Here is a 14,767-nt window from a genome sequence, read left to right on the forward strand (position 1 = left end):
GGCATTCAACACTCATTTCTTGAAGCTTTAGAAACACAAAATTAAGCCATAGAAACATACGGGAATTGGAAGTCGTCGTCTTTAATCTTCAAATGAAGCTGTAGTCTCACTGCAACTCTTACCATTACCCTCCTGTGCTAAGGTATTTCACTTCATCTGGTAAATGAGGTCAGCACCCACTTTCTGTAGCACCCGACCGAGGGAATTTCAGCTTTAATTTCCGGACTTTTAGTCTCTAAAAGCCATTTTTACATACCTTATTTTTTGTGGCTTAAATTTCCCATTACGCACTGGTGTTAACTATAAAGAAGATACTGTAGGGCACTTTATGGTGATTTTGCATATTCAAGGACTGCATGACTTGGCTCTGTATTAGATATATTACACAGAAAATAAACAATTCTTTAAATTAGTTTTTGGACTGCGTTTTCATCATGTATACCACTGGGGAACTCTTTAATGAGATTAAAAGTTGTTGACAATTGTATAGTTTGACTCTTCTTAAAGAATACGTTTTGTTTCTGCTATTCTTTATGAAAATTATTGACTGACAGTGCACTGTGGGGAGTTTGTCACATCACATTTCATGTTCTATGAATTACTTAATCTATTTAAATTAAGGAAAGTTTAGAAATTTGTTTTGCTAAAATCACACTAAACTATGATGTCCCTTTTCAGCCTGTCCATTCCTCTGATTGCAGATATGTATAAGGTGGGTGTAAACATGGACTCTCCCCTTTCTAACTGCTCTAGTTTTCTCTTCCCTGCTGCATTCATTTGGTGATACCACAATTCCACGTGGCAAACCAAACTCAGTGTAACTTCAGGTGCTCGCTGTAGGCACAAAGCATGATGAATTTGATCCTGAACTTCATCAGAAATGATGACAGATCAGGGCACAATATCACTGCCTTACACCACTATGCAACCTTAATTTGACCCCCTTTTCTGGATGCATTATGATATTCTCTAATTCCATCATCACATACTACTTCTTCCGTAGAACCCCTGCACTACTTATTGTATATGAACCCATATGTATGCTCTGATTCATCACAATGTTCAACCTTTGCAAGCTGCAGGTTTATTATTGACACACTGACAGACCTGTGGCAAAGGTGGCTTTGGTCATGATTATTTACATCTTTTCATAAACGCACCACTCGTATAAACTTATGTAAAATTTAAAGTGCATATGCTGTGGGCCAAATCCTATAACTCTCAGTCTTTACTCCTCTGACTTCAATGAGTGGTTTTGTCTGAGTAAGGATTTCAGGTTTGGCCCAGTACATGGGTGTGAACCTGTGCATACAGCTCACGTGGAGGGGTTTTACCTGAGGTTTTCTGAACTGAATTCGGACTCCAGAAAACGAAGGAACAGGTCTCGCCCCACTGGATCCTTCAGCACCTCATCTATAGAGAAGCCCCATCTTTTCACACGTTGTTGGCTGGGCTCTTTGCTGTCAAGGTGAGGGAGAGGAAAGGTAAGAGTGAATGCATGGCCATCTGCGGTCCAGAAAGGGTGAATGGCAATTGACTCAATTCAACATCAAAGGGAAAAAGGATGATAAACCAAAGGGTGAGGCTTCTCTTGTAACTCACACAAATGGAGGCCATCATGCACCATATGAAAAGAAGACCTGAAGATTAGGGCACCCAGCCCTCTGAAAATCAGGCCTTTTTAAGGGGTCTTAAATTGCACATCCAAAAATGGAAGAACACAAAATCACTAAAAGCAGCAAAGAATCCTGTGGCACCTTATAGACTAACAGACGTTTTGCAGCATGAGCTTTCGTGGGTGAATACCCACTTCTTCGGACAAAATCACTAGTCACCTTTGAAAATCCTGTCCTAAATATTTCCTTAATATTACTGTTCCATGGCAGTAATTTCTATAGTTACATCAGGGATATGGTATATTTGTAAATGGGAGGAGGTGGTGTCTGCTATTGCAAATTAGAAGAGAGGTTTCCAGGAGAACAGCAATGCATTAAAATGTGGCCCACACTATGAAAATGTTTGAGGAGTCTCTGATTAAGGTTGACATGACATTAGGTACCAAATAAGGCACATCCATTAAAATACAGCATGATTGCTCAGACTAGTAGTACTAAAATCTCAGTCTCCTTAAGACAAGTACAATGCCTAGTGAGCGACATGCTTTTCTGTTTCACAGATTACAGATGAGGCCTGGTCATGAAAAATTCCTAAAATCAGAGACTCTAATAGACAGTGGGTCCCTGCTAAAAGGACAAAGGGGGCCAGAATGCAGGAGTTTCAATTAGTGTGCCTGCTTTTAATTTTCCTTTGGTGTAAAGATTAAACAAAGATAAAATAAATGTCATTGGGGGGATGGAGTCTTTTAAAGTCTTGACATTGTATTAGGGCATGGAGTGAACCGGGATTTGATATGACCTCCACTTGACAGCCCAAGCTGTATCCAAAACTGAATGACTTTACAGTTGCATTTCCCGAAGTGTGGGGTTACAGGAGGGACTACCTGCAGGGTCACAGTAGCTGTATAAATTAAGATGGGTAGGCCTTTGCCAACACATGGAGGGTTTGAAATGTGGTGTGAATAGTTTCATTTTCCTGAAAAAGGGGTGGCTGGGAGCCTGAGTTTTCAAAATTATTCAAACAAGTTGCAACTAGATGCAGAAGCAGCTAATGCTCTTGGAGTAGAGAATAAAATGGACCTATCAAGCTATTGTTCTCCCATCTCCCAGCAGTACCATCTTCTCATTTTCATCACCAGAAGAATCATCTCCATTAACTTGACCTGAGACCCTAGAGGCGGCGAGGCATTTCTTTACACTCATATGCAGCCCTGACATCAGGTTTAAATCATAATTCTCAGGAGCACAAAAGTCTTTCAGGAGACACCATGCTGACCACTTGGGGAGATACAGTAATAATATAGCTTCAATATCAGGGTACCAGCACTCTGTTAATATCAGAGGGGCATTTTGCTGCAGTTATGGCTATTTAGTCCATACAAAACTTTTAAAGAGATTAAAATTGCATCAGGGTCTTGCAGGGGAAGCAATACCAAAACTGAAATAGATTAAAAATAAGTCCAGGGTATCACAAAATAAAAGATAAGGGAAGTAGGGATTAAGAAATGGATCACAGATTCCAGTGTGCGATGGAGTGAAAGTGAGGAGGTACCTTTCACAACTGAGGGAAACACAAAAATCCATTTGCTCTGTCCTTGGATTTCTTTTAGGACAGGATTTGATGTCTGGCTGCTGAGTCTGGTACTCTCCACAGGCAACCATGTGCCTGGAGATGATGATTCAGCATGGACTGGCCCTCCAGAGGCAGACCCAGTATTTCGATTTTGAGTTTTTTTACCTCCAAGTTCCAAAGAGCAGATTTTACCTTAGGTTTCTATCTCATAATCAGGCATGAGAACTGAAGCGAATTTGTAGCTCCCCTTTGAAATATTTGACTATTTTAATATCACACCCAGGTCATATTTGGTCCTGAGTAGGAATGCCAACTAAACATTCACACAGTAAGAGCAAAGGATTTGGAGAAGTGGACACTGCCTAATCACCCTGGTGCCTGAACTGAGGTCTAGCAATGTGACCGATGGGTGTATGTGAATGAGCTGGGGAGCCAGGCCCCAAATACTCTGAGGCTGCACTCATAGCTGCTCTTGCAGCTGCTAGACATGTGCTCAGGCAGGATGATTCTAGTCCCAAGTACTACTGTCATTGTGATCTGAGTAAATAAGGACACTGGGTTTAAACTTTATTCTGCCTTATATCTTGTGTAGTCATTCAGACCTGTGCAAAGTGGGTACACAACATGACCATTCTGGTTTAGCAAAATCGCACACCCATTTTTCAAGGGTGTAAATAAAATAACCACACAAGGTCATGGCAGTGGAGAATCACCACTACATTCTTTCCTTTAACTTTTCGGGCATTTATTATATGCCATAGAAGAGCAAAACAAACAAGAAAGGCCCAAATCTCTCTGTGGCCATCTAATATAACTTATGAAAATTAAAAAATAGCATGAGCCCTTCTTTCTTGCAAGCAGGTTTCACTTCTGAACGTACCCGCGTATACAATCTACTGTCTATATGGGGAGCACAATACAAATAAAATGAAAGGATTGCTTTAAGGTTATTAATAGTTTCCATGGAATTTCAATTTCTTACCTCATTTCTATGTCCCATAAAGTAGAGTCATCACTTATCCAGGGATTGGAAGGTTCAGCAGGAGTTATAAATGGATCATATTCAATGTACTGGTCTGAGTAAGTTATTAAACTAGGACGGGGAAAAAAGAAAAGAAAAGAACAGCTGTGGCCTACATGTTTACATGTGAATTGGCAAACTACAATTCTTCAACAATTTTCTTTTTAGTTTTACATATTGGTCAAATTTTCCAACAAGTACCTTGATGCTTTGCCCCATGACACCTCTTATGCATGGAAGTTTCTCTCCAGAAAACTTCACAAAGCCACTGCATTGTCCTCCTTAAAACTCATGTCTGCTATGGTGCGTATAGAAAAACCCAGTAATGGTTAGGCAGCTGGTGTGCTACGGCCAGGGCTTTTCACAGTGATCACGTCATTACTGTGTGTGCCCAAGTAAGTTGTATCCCCTTGTTGTCTCGTCTTGTACCTAGGCCTCAATCCTGCAAAGACTTCTGCACATGATTAACGTTATGCTCGTTGTGTACACATGGGGGCGGGGGAATAGACTTTTTCAGGAGCAGAGCTTGACTGTAAGCTCTTCACGGCATGAGCTATCTTTTAGCAATGTTTGTGCAGATGGAGCTGCAACCTCTAGATGCTACTGCAATACAATCAATAATAGTTGTATCTTTTAATAATCTAAGTTTCAAAAAATAAAAAAAATTGTGTACATGTTGGTAAAGCTCCATAAATTAATTTGCAAGGCGCTCAGCATCATGCTGTGCTCTTGACCAGGGAAGTTTTTGAGCTGTGTTTATACTAGAGCTGAGTAAATAATTCACAATAAGTTATTCAGCTAATTATATTCCTTTTTCTTCTCATAGAATATCCACCAGCAGATTGCAATTCCACCAAGTATTACCTGAAATGATGTGATTAATATTTTGTGGAGTATTTTGTTTTTATTTCAAATATTTTATATATATATGCCATGTTGCTTACTTGTGACTGGTTAGATAAGGCACATATTATAGTTTCTATTCCTTGACTGAATGAGTGTGAAAGTACTTGCCGGGTAAATAACTGGGGGTGCGGATTTAAAAAGTGGCTTCCACAAATACTTGCAGAAACAACTTGGGAATTCCTCTTGTGGGAACATGTTTGTGAGTAGAACTTGATCAATCAAATATTTGCAATGGGGGAGAAGGGGAAATCCACAACATGAAGATGAGCATAGCTAAAGGAAATTCATTTAGCCCAGACACTGAATAGTCATGGACATTTTTTTATTTTTTTCTGTGTGTCACAGAAGCCAGAAAGTTGCTCTGACCTACCCTATTCACCACCCCTCCTCTTTTTTGGTCCTAACTGTTGTCAGAAGGTATTAAAATCACACACTTTTGTAAATGTAGCAGGTTCCAATAGACCCTCAGGGCATCCAGTCCCATGATGTCTTATTTCATTTCATTAATTACATTTCACGATTGTTGAGGGTTAGGGGTTGGAGGAGGGAATGGCATCCAATTTCAGAGAGCAGCAACAATCCCAGAGATGGAAATGCGAGAGGAGGTCAAAAAATCAATCAGGCGCACTCTGCTGTGAAAGTTAAATGGCTCCTAATAAAATAATGAGAATGCATTGCAGGCGCCACAAGTCGTAGCAAAAAATAAGTTAAAATTAAATAAAACAAGATGGGCTAAGTGCCTTTTGCTGATTCAGCCTATCAACAGCAACTGGATCATTGCTTGTCTAGATGGAAGTTAGATTGCCCAGGCAATCCTAAGGGAAAGAAATATAAACTAGAGCTTTTGGCCTTTCAAGTGATGTAATATAATTCTGGTAGAAGATGTAGTGGTTATGCTTCACTGAGGCATGCAAGAATGGTGTTAGGCATTTCTTACACGCACATTCACGGGGATACTATTAATGCAGGGGATTCACAACACCCTTGGCATGGTTGACACCCATCTTGAAAGTTACAAGATACTCCTCCATGGTTTTGTTGCAGGTCACAGGAAATGAGTTGCCGTTCATTTGAAGAGGCCCAGATTTACTTCAGGAGTCATTACAATGGAATGGTGCTACAGGATGGTGTTGTATCAATACACAATCATGCAATGTCAGAACAAGAAAAGCTCAAACATTGTGGAAAGGAGTGGGTGGAATTTGAGACAGTAACTTCACTCAAGGTACCCAAATCCTAAAGCCAGCAGCGGTGCGTGCAGGGGCGGCTCTATGTATTTTGCTGCCCCAAGCACAGCAGTCAGGCAGCTTTCAGCGGCATGCCTGAGGGAGGTCCACCGGTCCCGCGCCTTCGGCATACCCAATGCCAAATTGCCGCTGAAACCGTGGGACCAGTGGACCTCCCGCAGGCATGCCACCAAAGGCAGCCTGACTGCCTCCCTCACGGCAACTGGCAGGCCGCCCCCCGCAGCTTGCCACCCCAGGCACATGCTTGGTGCGCTGGTGCCTGAGCCGCCCCTGGGTGTGCAGGTCAAATGGAGAAAAACAATGTGGAGGAAGGAAAGAGAACTCTTGTCACTGAGTATTTCTGGCACATACAGCAACAGAGCAATGTTTGCTCCCTCAGGAATTGCTGTGGTGGCTGGATCAACATAGAATCATGGAAACCTAGGGCCAGAAGGGACCTAGAGAGGTCATCTAGTGCTTCCCTCTGGACTGAGGCAGGATCATGTATGCTTAGACCATCTCTGACAAGTATTTGTCTAATCTGTTCTTAAAAACCTCCAATGATGGCAATTCCATAACTTCCCTTGGTAACCTATTCCAGTATTTAGCTATCCTTACAGTGAGAGTTTTTCCCAACTTCTAACATATATCCACCTTGCTGCAGATTAAGCAAGTTATTTCTTGTCCTACCATCAGTGCACATAACATGCACTTTCTTTAGCCTTCCCACAGAGGTGAGGGTTTTCTAACCCTTTTATCGCTTTTGTTGCTCTCTTCCAGACTCTCTCCATTTTGTGAACATCATTCTTGAAGTGTGGTGCCCAAAACTGAACATAGTACTTCAGCGGAAGCCTCACTACTGCCAAGGAGAGCAGAACAATTACCTCCTGTGTCTTACATACAACACTCCTGTTAATATACCCCAGAATGATATTTGCCATTTTTGCAACTGCATGACATTGACTCACATTCAATTTATGATTCACTATTACCCTCTGTGGCCCAGGGACCTCTTGCTGCCAACTGGCAGAGGGCATAATGGGGGCACAAGGGTTATAGGAATCTCCTGGGTCTGGCATTTACATTCTAGTTGACCAAAGAGTGTCATTTGGGGTCTGTAATAAAAGCCTGTGTCACTCTGGTCATCAATATCATTATGAAATGTAGGTACTGATACTATGTAAGAGTTATGTACTATATACTGAAAATTATTTTCTTAAGGTATGCAGCTGCAGGGTTGGTCACCAGGAAAGGTGAAAAGCAGGTTTTTCCTCTATCTGTTTATGTTTACATGTACACGAAATATTGTCTGGTTCACACTGGGCAACCTAGTATTCTAAGTCAAATGCTAATGAAGAGCTGGTAGGGACTTCAGAAGGAAACTATCATGAAGAGGTAAACAGTGCCAGGGGGAAGGGCTATCTTGAGATACGCATCAAAGGTGTGACTGGTATATTTAGCGAGAAGAAGCAAAGACGACACTTTGGCATCCTTCACTGAGGAAGTAAATAAGTAAATGGACAGTGAGTTCACTTCATAAAAAAGGGATCTTTCAGCCAGGCTTGGTTGAAATCACTGGAGAGAACCTTGGATCAGATAAGCTTTGTTAGACAGGCGGACAACCTGGTAGTTAAATTTAGTCTCTAGAAAGTGTGTTATGATTTACTCACTATCAATCATTTGAATCTCTGTTCTCTGACAAAGCTTATTCTTGTTTTCACTATAAATATATCTAAGTGCCATGTGTTTAGCAGAGCTGTGTTCTAAGGGATAAGTAATAAGCTGTGGTCCACTGTTCCTTTGGGAACAGCAAATCTGGCAGTTCTCTGAGTGTTCAGTGGATAAGGGGCTGGATGCTACAGGAGATGGTCGGAGGACTCAGGTATTAGTGTGCCTACCACTAACCCGCACAGAGAAAGTGAGGCTAGCGGAGGCCTGGAAGGTAGTGCTTGTGCTGAGTCACAGCAGGTGTAGAGATTTCCTCACACTCAGGTTAAATCACAGTGAGGTATCTCACAACCCTGGGTACCATTCCACCCCCAGATCCTTTCCCCAGTTCCAATGACTAGCCACTTATTCCCAATTTTTTTTATTTGTGCACTTTATTTTTCTTTCCTAAGTATAGTACTTTGCACTTATCTTCATTGAATTTCATCTTAGTGGTTTCAGACCAATTCTCCAATTTGTCAAGGTTATTCTGAATTCAAATCTTGTCCTCCAAAGTGCTTGCAACCCCTCACAGTTTGGTGTCATCTGCAGATTTTATAAGCAAACACTTCACCCCATTATTCAAGTCACTAATGAAAATAATGAATAGTACCAGACTCAGGACAGACCACTGAAGGTTCCCACTAGATATATTCTCCCAGTTTTAGAGTGAGCCATTGATAATAGGCTTAGCATGGTTTTTCAACCAGTTTTGCATCCATTTTATAGTAGTTTCTTCTAGACCAAATTTCACTAATTTACGTATGAGAATGTCACCTGGGACTATGTCAAAAGCAGTACTAAAATCAAGATATAATCACATCTACTTCTTCTCCCATCCACTAGGCAAATAACCCTGTCAAAGAAGGAAAGTAGGTTGGTTTGGCATGATTTATTTGTTGGCAAATCCATATTGGCTAGTACTTACTCTATTATCCTCAAGATGCTTACAAACTGATCGTTTAATAATTTGTTCCAGAATATTTCCAGGTATCAAAGTTAGACTGACTGGTCTGTAACTCCCCAAGTCCTCTTCCCCCTGCTTTTAAAGATAGGTGCTATGTCTGCCCTTCCCCAGTTCTTTGGGATATCATCCATCCACAGAGATAATCATTATGGTTTCCAAAATTGCTTTAGCTAGTTTCTTAAGATCCCCAGGGTGTATTTCATCAGGCCCTGCTGACTTGAATAATTTAACTTATCTAAACATTCTTTAACATGTTCTTTCACTAATCTGGCTTCTGTTCCTTGCCCCTTTTTGTCATCATTAATTGTGGTAAGCATTTGGTCACAATTTGTGTATGCAGAAGAATTTGAAAACCAGGGCTGGCTCCAGGGGTTTTGCCGCCCCAAGCAACCAAAAAAAAAAAAAAAGAAAGAAAGAAAGAAAAAAGCCGCAATCGCAATCTGCGGCAATTCAGTGAGAGGTCCTTCGTTCCAAGCGGGAGTGAGGGACCCTCCGCTGAATTGCCGCCGAATAGCTGGACCTGCTGCCCCTCTCCGGAGTGGCTGCCCCAAGCACCTGCTTCTTAAGCTGGTGCCTGGAGCCAGCCCTGCTGAAACCTACCCTTTTCTCCTGGGTGGTAGGATTCCAACCTGCTTTTAATTTGTTTTTTTTTAGCATGAAAATGGGAAAGGAATTGGCATTGCCATCCCAGGTTTCTGCCATATGGATGTATTCCCTTAGACAACCTTCCTGGAAACAAGGGTACCACCCTAAAGTATTTAGAGAAGGATACTAAAGCTGCCATTTTGGGAATGGAAGCATGTTCCAAAGAGACCACAAGTTCCAGCATGCAATGCTCCATCTTGATGTGGGAAGCCTTCTTCTCAGATCAAGAAGAAATACACAGGCTGGGACCACATCTGTCTTTAAGACTCAGATGCCTAACATAAGAACATAAGAAAGGCCGTACCGGGTCAGACCAAAGGTCCATCTAGCTCAGTATCTGTCTACCGACAGTGGCCAATGCCAGGTGCCCCTGAGGGAGTGAATCTAACAGGCAATGATCAAGTGATCTCTCTCCTGCCATCCATCTCCATCCTCTGACGAACAGAGGCTAGGGACACCATTCTTACCCATCCTGGCTAATAGCCATTTATGGACTTAGCCACCATTAATTTATCCAGTCCCCTTTTAAACATTGTTATAGTCCTAGCCTTCACAACCTCCTCAGGTAAGGAGTTCCACAAGTTGACTGTGCGCTGCGTGAAGAAGAACTTCCTTTTATTTGTTTTAAACCTGCTGCCTATTAATTTCATTTGGTGACCCCTAGTTCTTGTATTATGGGAATAAGTAAATAACTTTTCCTTATCCACTTTCTCAACATCACTCATGATTTTATATACCTCTATCATGTCCCCCCTTAGTCTTCTCTTTTCCAAACTGAAGAGTCCTAGCCTCTTTAATCTTTCCTCATATGGGACCCTCTCTAAACCCCTAATCATTTTAGTTGCTCTTTTCTGAACCTTTTCTAGTGCTAGAATATCTTTTTTGAGGTGAGGAGACCACATCTGTACACAGTATTCGAGGTGTGGGCGTACCATGGATTTATATAAGGGCAATAATATATTCTCAGTCTTATTCTCTATCCCCTTTTAATGATTCCTAACATCCTGTTTGCTTTTTGACCGCCTCTGCACACTGCGTGGACATCTTCAGAGAACTATCCACGATAACTCCAAGATCTTTTCCTGACTCGTTGTAGCTAAATTAGCCCCCATCATGTTGTATGTATAGTTGGGGTTATTTTTTCCAATGTGCATTACTTTACATTTATCCACATTAAATTTCATTTGCCATTTTGTTGCCCAATCACTTAGTTTTGTGAGATCTTTTGAAGTTCTTCACAATCTGCTTTGGTCTTAACTATCTTGAGTAGTTTAGTATCATCTGCAAACTTTGCCACCTCACTGTTTACCCCTTTCTCCAGATCATTTATGAATAAATTGAATAGGATTGGTCCCAGGACTGACCCTTGGGGAACACCACTAGTTACCCCTCTCCATTCTGAGAATTTACCATTAATTCCTACCCTTTGTTCCCTGTCCTTTAACCAGTTCTCAATCCATGAAAGGACTTTTCCTTTTATCCCATGACAGCTTAATTTACGTAAGAGCCTTTGGTGAGGACCTTGTCAAAGGCTTTCTGAAATCTAAGTACACTATGTCCACGGATCCCCTTGTCCACATGTTTGTTGACCCCTTCAAAGAACTCTAATAGATTAGTAAGACACGATTTCCCTTTACAGAAACCATGTTGACTATTGCTCAAGAGTTTATGTTTTTCTATGTGTCTGACAATTTTATTCTTTACTATTGTTTCAACTAATTTGCCCGGTACCGACGTTAGACTTACCGGTCTGTAATTGCCGGATCACCCCTAGAGCCCTTTTTAAATATTGGCGTTACATTAGCTAACTTCCAGTCATCGGGTACGAAGCCGATTTCAAGGACAGGTTACAAACCTTAGTTAATAGTTCATAACTTCACATTTGAGTTCTTTCAGAACTCTTGGGTGAATGCCATCTGGTCCCGGTGACTTGTTAATGTTGAGTTTATCAATTAATTCCAAAACCTCCTCTAGTGACACTTCAATCTGTGACAGTTCCTCAGATTTGTCACCTACAAAAGCCAGCTCAGGTTTGGGAATCTCCCTAACATCCTCAGCCGTGAAGACTGAAGCAAAGAATCCATTTAGTTTCTCCGCAATGACTTTATCGTCTTTAAGCGCTCCTTTTGAATTTTGATCATCAAGGGGCCCCACTGGTTGTTTAGCAGGCTTCCTGCTTCTGATGTACTTAAAAAACATTTTGTTATTACCTTTGGAGTTTTTGGCTAGCCGTTCTTCAAACTCCTCTTTGGCTTTTCTTATTACACTCTTGCACTTAAGTTGGCAGTGTTTGTGCTCCTTTCTATTTGCCTCACTAGGATTTGACTTCCACTTTTGCCTACAGATTATACCTTTCAACCACCTCCAATCCCTTCCTCCATAGACAAACAAGGCCATCCCAATCTGGCTTTAAGCATTCATTCATTATAATGTCTATGCTGGGCCAGGCAATCACAATTTATGTCATGTTCATGATACACCTGTCCTTTTACTGTCTGGTAATGGAGACTTCTTAACAACTAACCCTTTTCATCTGAGACAGCCCCAGGTAAACCACAGCCACTGTATTAATGCACAACTATACAGATGGTTGGGAATTATTCAGTGAATTTTTTCCCCTCACTCTCCCCTCTTAAGTTATGTGCCCCAGCCCCCTAATCATTTTTCTTGCCCTCTGCTGGACTCTCTCCAATTTGTCCACATCCTTTCTGTAGCGGGGCCCCCAAAAATGGACGCAATACTTCAGATGTGGCCTCACTAGTACCAAATAGAAGGGAACAATCACTTCCCTCAATCTGCTGGCAATGCTCCTACTAATGCAGCCCAATATGACATTAGCCTTCTTGGCAACAAGGGTACACTGTTGACTCATATCCAGCTTCTCGTCCACTGTAACCCCCAGGTCCTTTTCTGCAGAACTGCCACTTAGCCAGCCAGTCCCCAGCCTGTAGCAGTGCATGGGATTCTTCTGTCCTAAGTGTAGGACTCTGCACTTGTCCTTGTTGAACCTCATCAGATTTCTTTCGGCCCAATCCTCCAATTTGTCTAGGTGACTCTGGACCCTATCCCTACCCTCCAGTGTATCTACCTCTCCCCCCAGCATAGTGTCTTCCGCAAACTTGCTGAAGGTGCAATCCATCCCATCATCCAGATCATTAATGAAGTTGTTGAAGAAAACCAGCCCCAGGACTGACCCCTGGGGCACTCCACTTGATACCGGCTGCCAACTTGACATTGAGCCATTGTTCTAGCCAGCTTTCTATCCACTTTATAGTCCATTCATCCAATCCATACTTCTTTAAGTTGCTGGCAAAAATACTGTGGGATACTGTATCAAAAGTGTTGCTAAAGTCAAGGTACATCTTGTCCACCTCTTTCCCCATATCCAAAGAGCCAGTTAGCTCATCATAGAAGGCAACCAGGTTGGTCAGGCATGACCTGTGCTTGGTGAATCCATGTTGATTGTTTCTGATCACCTTCCTCTCCTCCAAGTGCTTCAAAATGGATTCCTTGAGGACTGCTCCATGATTTTTCAGGAACTGAGGTGAGGCAGACTGGTCTGTAGGCTGGCAGGCTCATATAAGAAGGGCTGTGGTGCAGAGCAGATTCAATAGCTGCCTGGAGCTTGAGGGGAGATGACCAGTCTCCTAGCAGCAGGAAGGACCCCCAGCACCTGGGACAGAGCAGTGCTGCAAGCAGGGGCCAGGGGAGCTAGAGAGAGCTCCTGGCTGGCTGTTAGGGCCTGCAGGCTGAGGTAAGGGTTCTGGAGCAGTATGGGAAGCAGCCCTGGGATAATGAACTGCAGTTGCCACCGAGAGTGTGGCTGGACAGAGATTGCAGGTCCTGCAGAAGGGGGGAAATACAGAGTGTGGCACAGCTGGAGGGCAGTGTCACTGAAGAGGATGTCCTGGGAGTGGTGTGAGTCCTGGAACAAAAATGATGGTGGTGGGGCACCACTAGAGGAGGGCGCCCTCATGAGCAGACCTAATTCCCATGACAGCTGACAGGAGGCACCACAGTGGTGAGTGAACCTCGTCACAGTCCCAGTTTGGGATAGGAAAATTTGTCAAAATCTCAAAAGAATTTGCAGGACAGTAAAAGCATATCCTGCCTCACTCTATCCAGCACCTGATATGGAATCTGTTTATACATCAGGCGCTAACTTCTTAGTGGTTCTGAGCATCTGTAACACACATTGGGAGGCAGTTCAGCCTAGTGGCTAGAGCACTGGACTCAGTAGACATGGATACTATTCCCGGCTCTGCCACTGGCCTGCTGGGTGACCTTGGGCAGCTCACTTCACCTTCAGGAGCCCCAATTTCCCCATCTGTCAATGGGGATTTTGATACTGACCTCCTTTGTAGAGCACTTTGAGATCTGATGCAAAGAACTAGGTAAGAGCTAGGTGTTAGTAGTAGTACTGACTTCAAAGGAAATTGCTACTGCTCAGCCGGCACTGGATCCTGGATGGTGCTGATTGGCCTTAATTTCCACTGGCTTCAATTAGAGTTGAGGATGCTCAACATCTTGCAGGAGTGCTCAGCATCATGCAGGATTGAACCACCAGTGATGAGCTCATTTCATGATTTAGCTGCAGATGAGAAACACAGCTGTACAGGAGATTCAGAGTATGTCTACACTGCAATTAGATACCCCTGACTGGTCCGTGCCAGCGGGCTTGGACTAAGGGGCTGTTTAATTGTGATATAGATGTTTGGGCTCGGGCTGGAGCTCAGGCTCTAGGACTCTGCGAGGTGGGTATTTCCTGTGGGAGTTAGATCACAAGGCACATGCAGGTTGAATGGCTGGACTGTATTATGTCTTGCTAACACTGCAACTTGTTTCCCTTTTCCCCACCCCCACCTCCACCTCGGAGTTCTCTCGTGGGTGTCTTGAAATGCCTTTATACTGAACTGAAAAATGCCAGTTGGTGTTGCATAGGGTGCTGCTGTCATTATTCGGCTGTCTAATGGAGAGCACAGGAAGAAAGTCTCCGTTGTGCTGTAGCATGCTAAACTGCCACACTGTCAGCTGAATTAATCTCTTAAAGTATGGACTTACTCTGACAGTGACTGTAATAATGGCACCTTCTTACTCAACAGAACT

At 42.7% G+C, this 14,767-nt stretch overlaps 1 protein-coding gene across 6 annotated transcripts in view; it reads right to left on the minus strand.

The window, feature by feature from the left end:
- RGS6 (regulator of G protein signaling 6) overlaps window positions 1–14,767 on the minus strand; it is a 323,298-nt gene that overhangs the window by 74,230 nt on the left and 234,301 nt on the right. For all 6 annotated transcript variants that reach the window (XR_005597748.1, XR_005597746.1, XR_005597745.1 and 3 more), the window contains 2 exons: window positions 4,172–4,282; window positions 1,335–1,460 (listed from right to left, as the gene is read on the minus strand). Coding sequence is in view for 1 of the 6 variants with exons in the window: in XM_039535587.1 (XP_039391521.1) it covers window positions 1,335–1,460; window positions 4,172–4,282 (237 nt within the window). In the remaining 5 variants the exon portion in view is untranslated. The remainder of the gene's footprint in view (window positions 1–1,334; window positions 1,461–4,171; window positions 4,283–14,767) is intronic.

This window comes from Mauremys reevesii, linkage group 4 (genome assembly GCF_016161935.1).
Source record: "Mauremys reevesii isolate NIE-2019 linkage group 4, ASM1616193v1, whole genome shotgun sequence".
Classification (NCBI taxonomy): domain Eukaryota; kingdom Metazoa; phylum Chordata; order Testudines; family Geoemydidae; genus Mauremys; species Mauremys reevesii.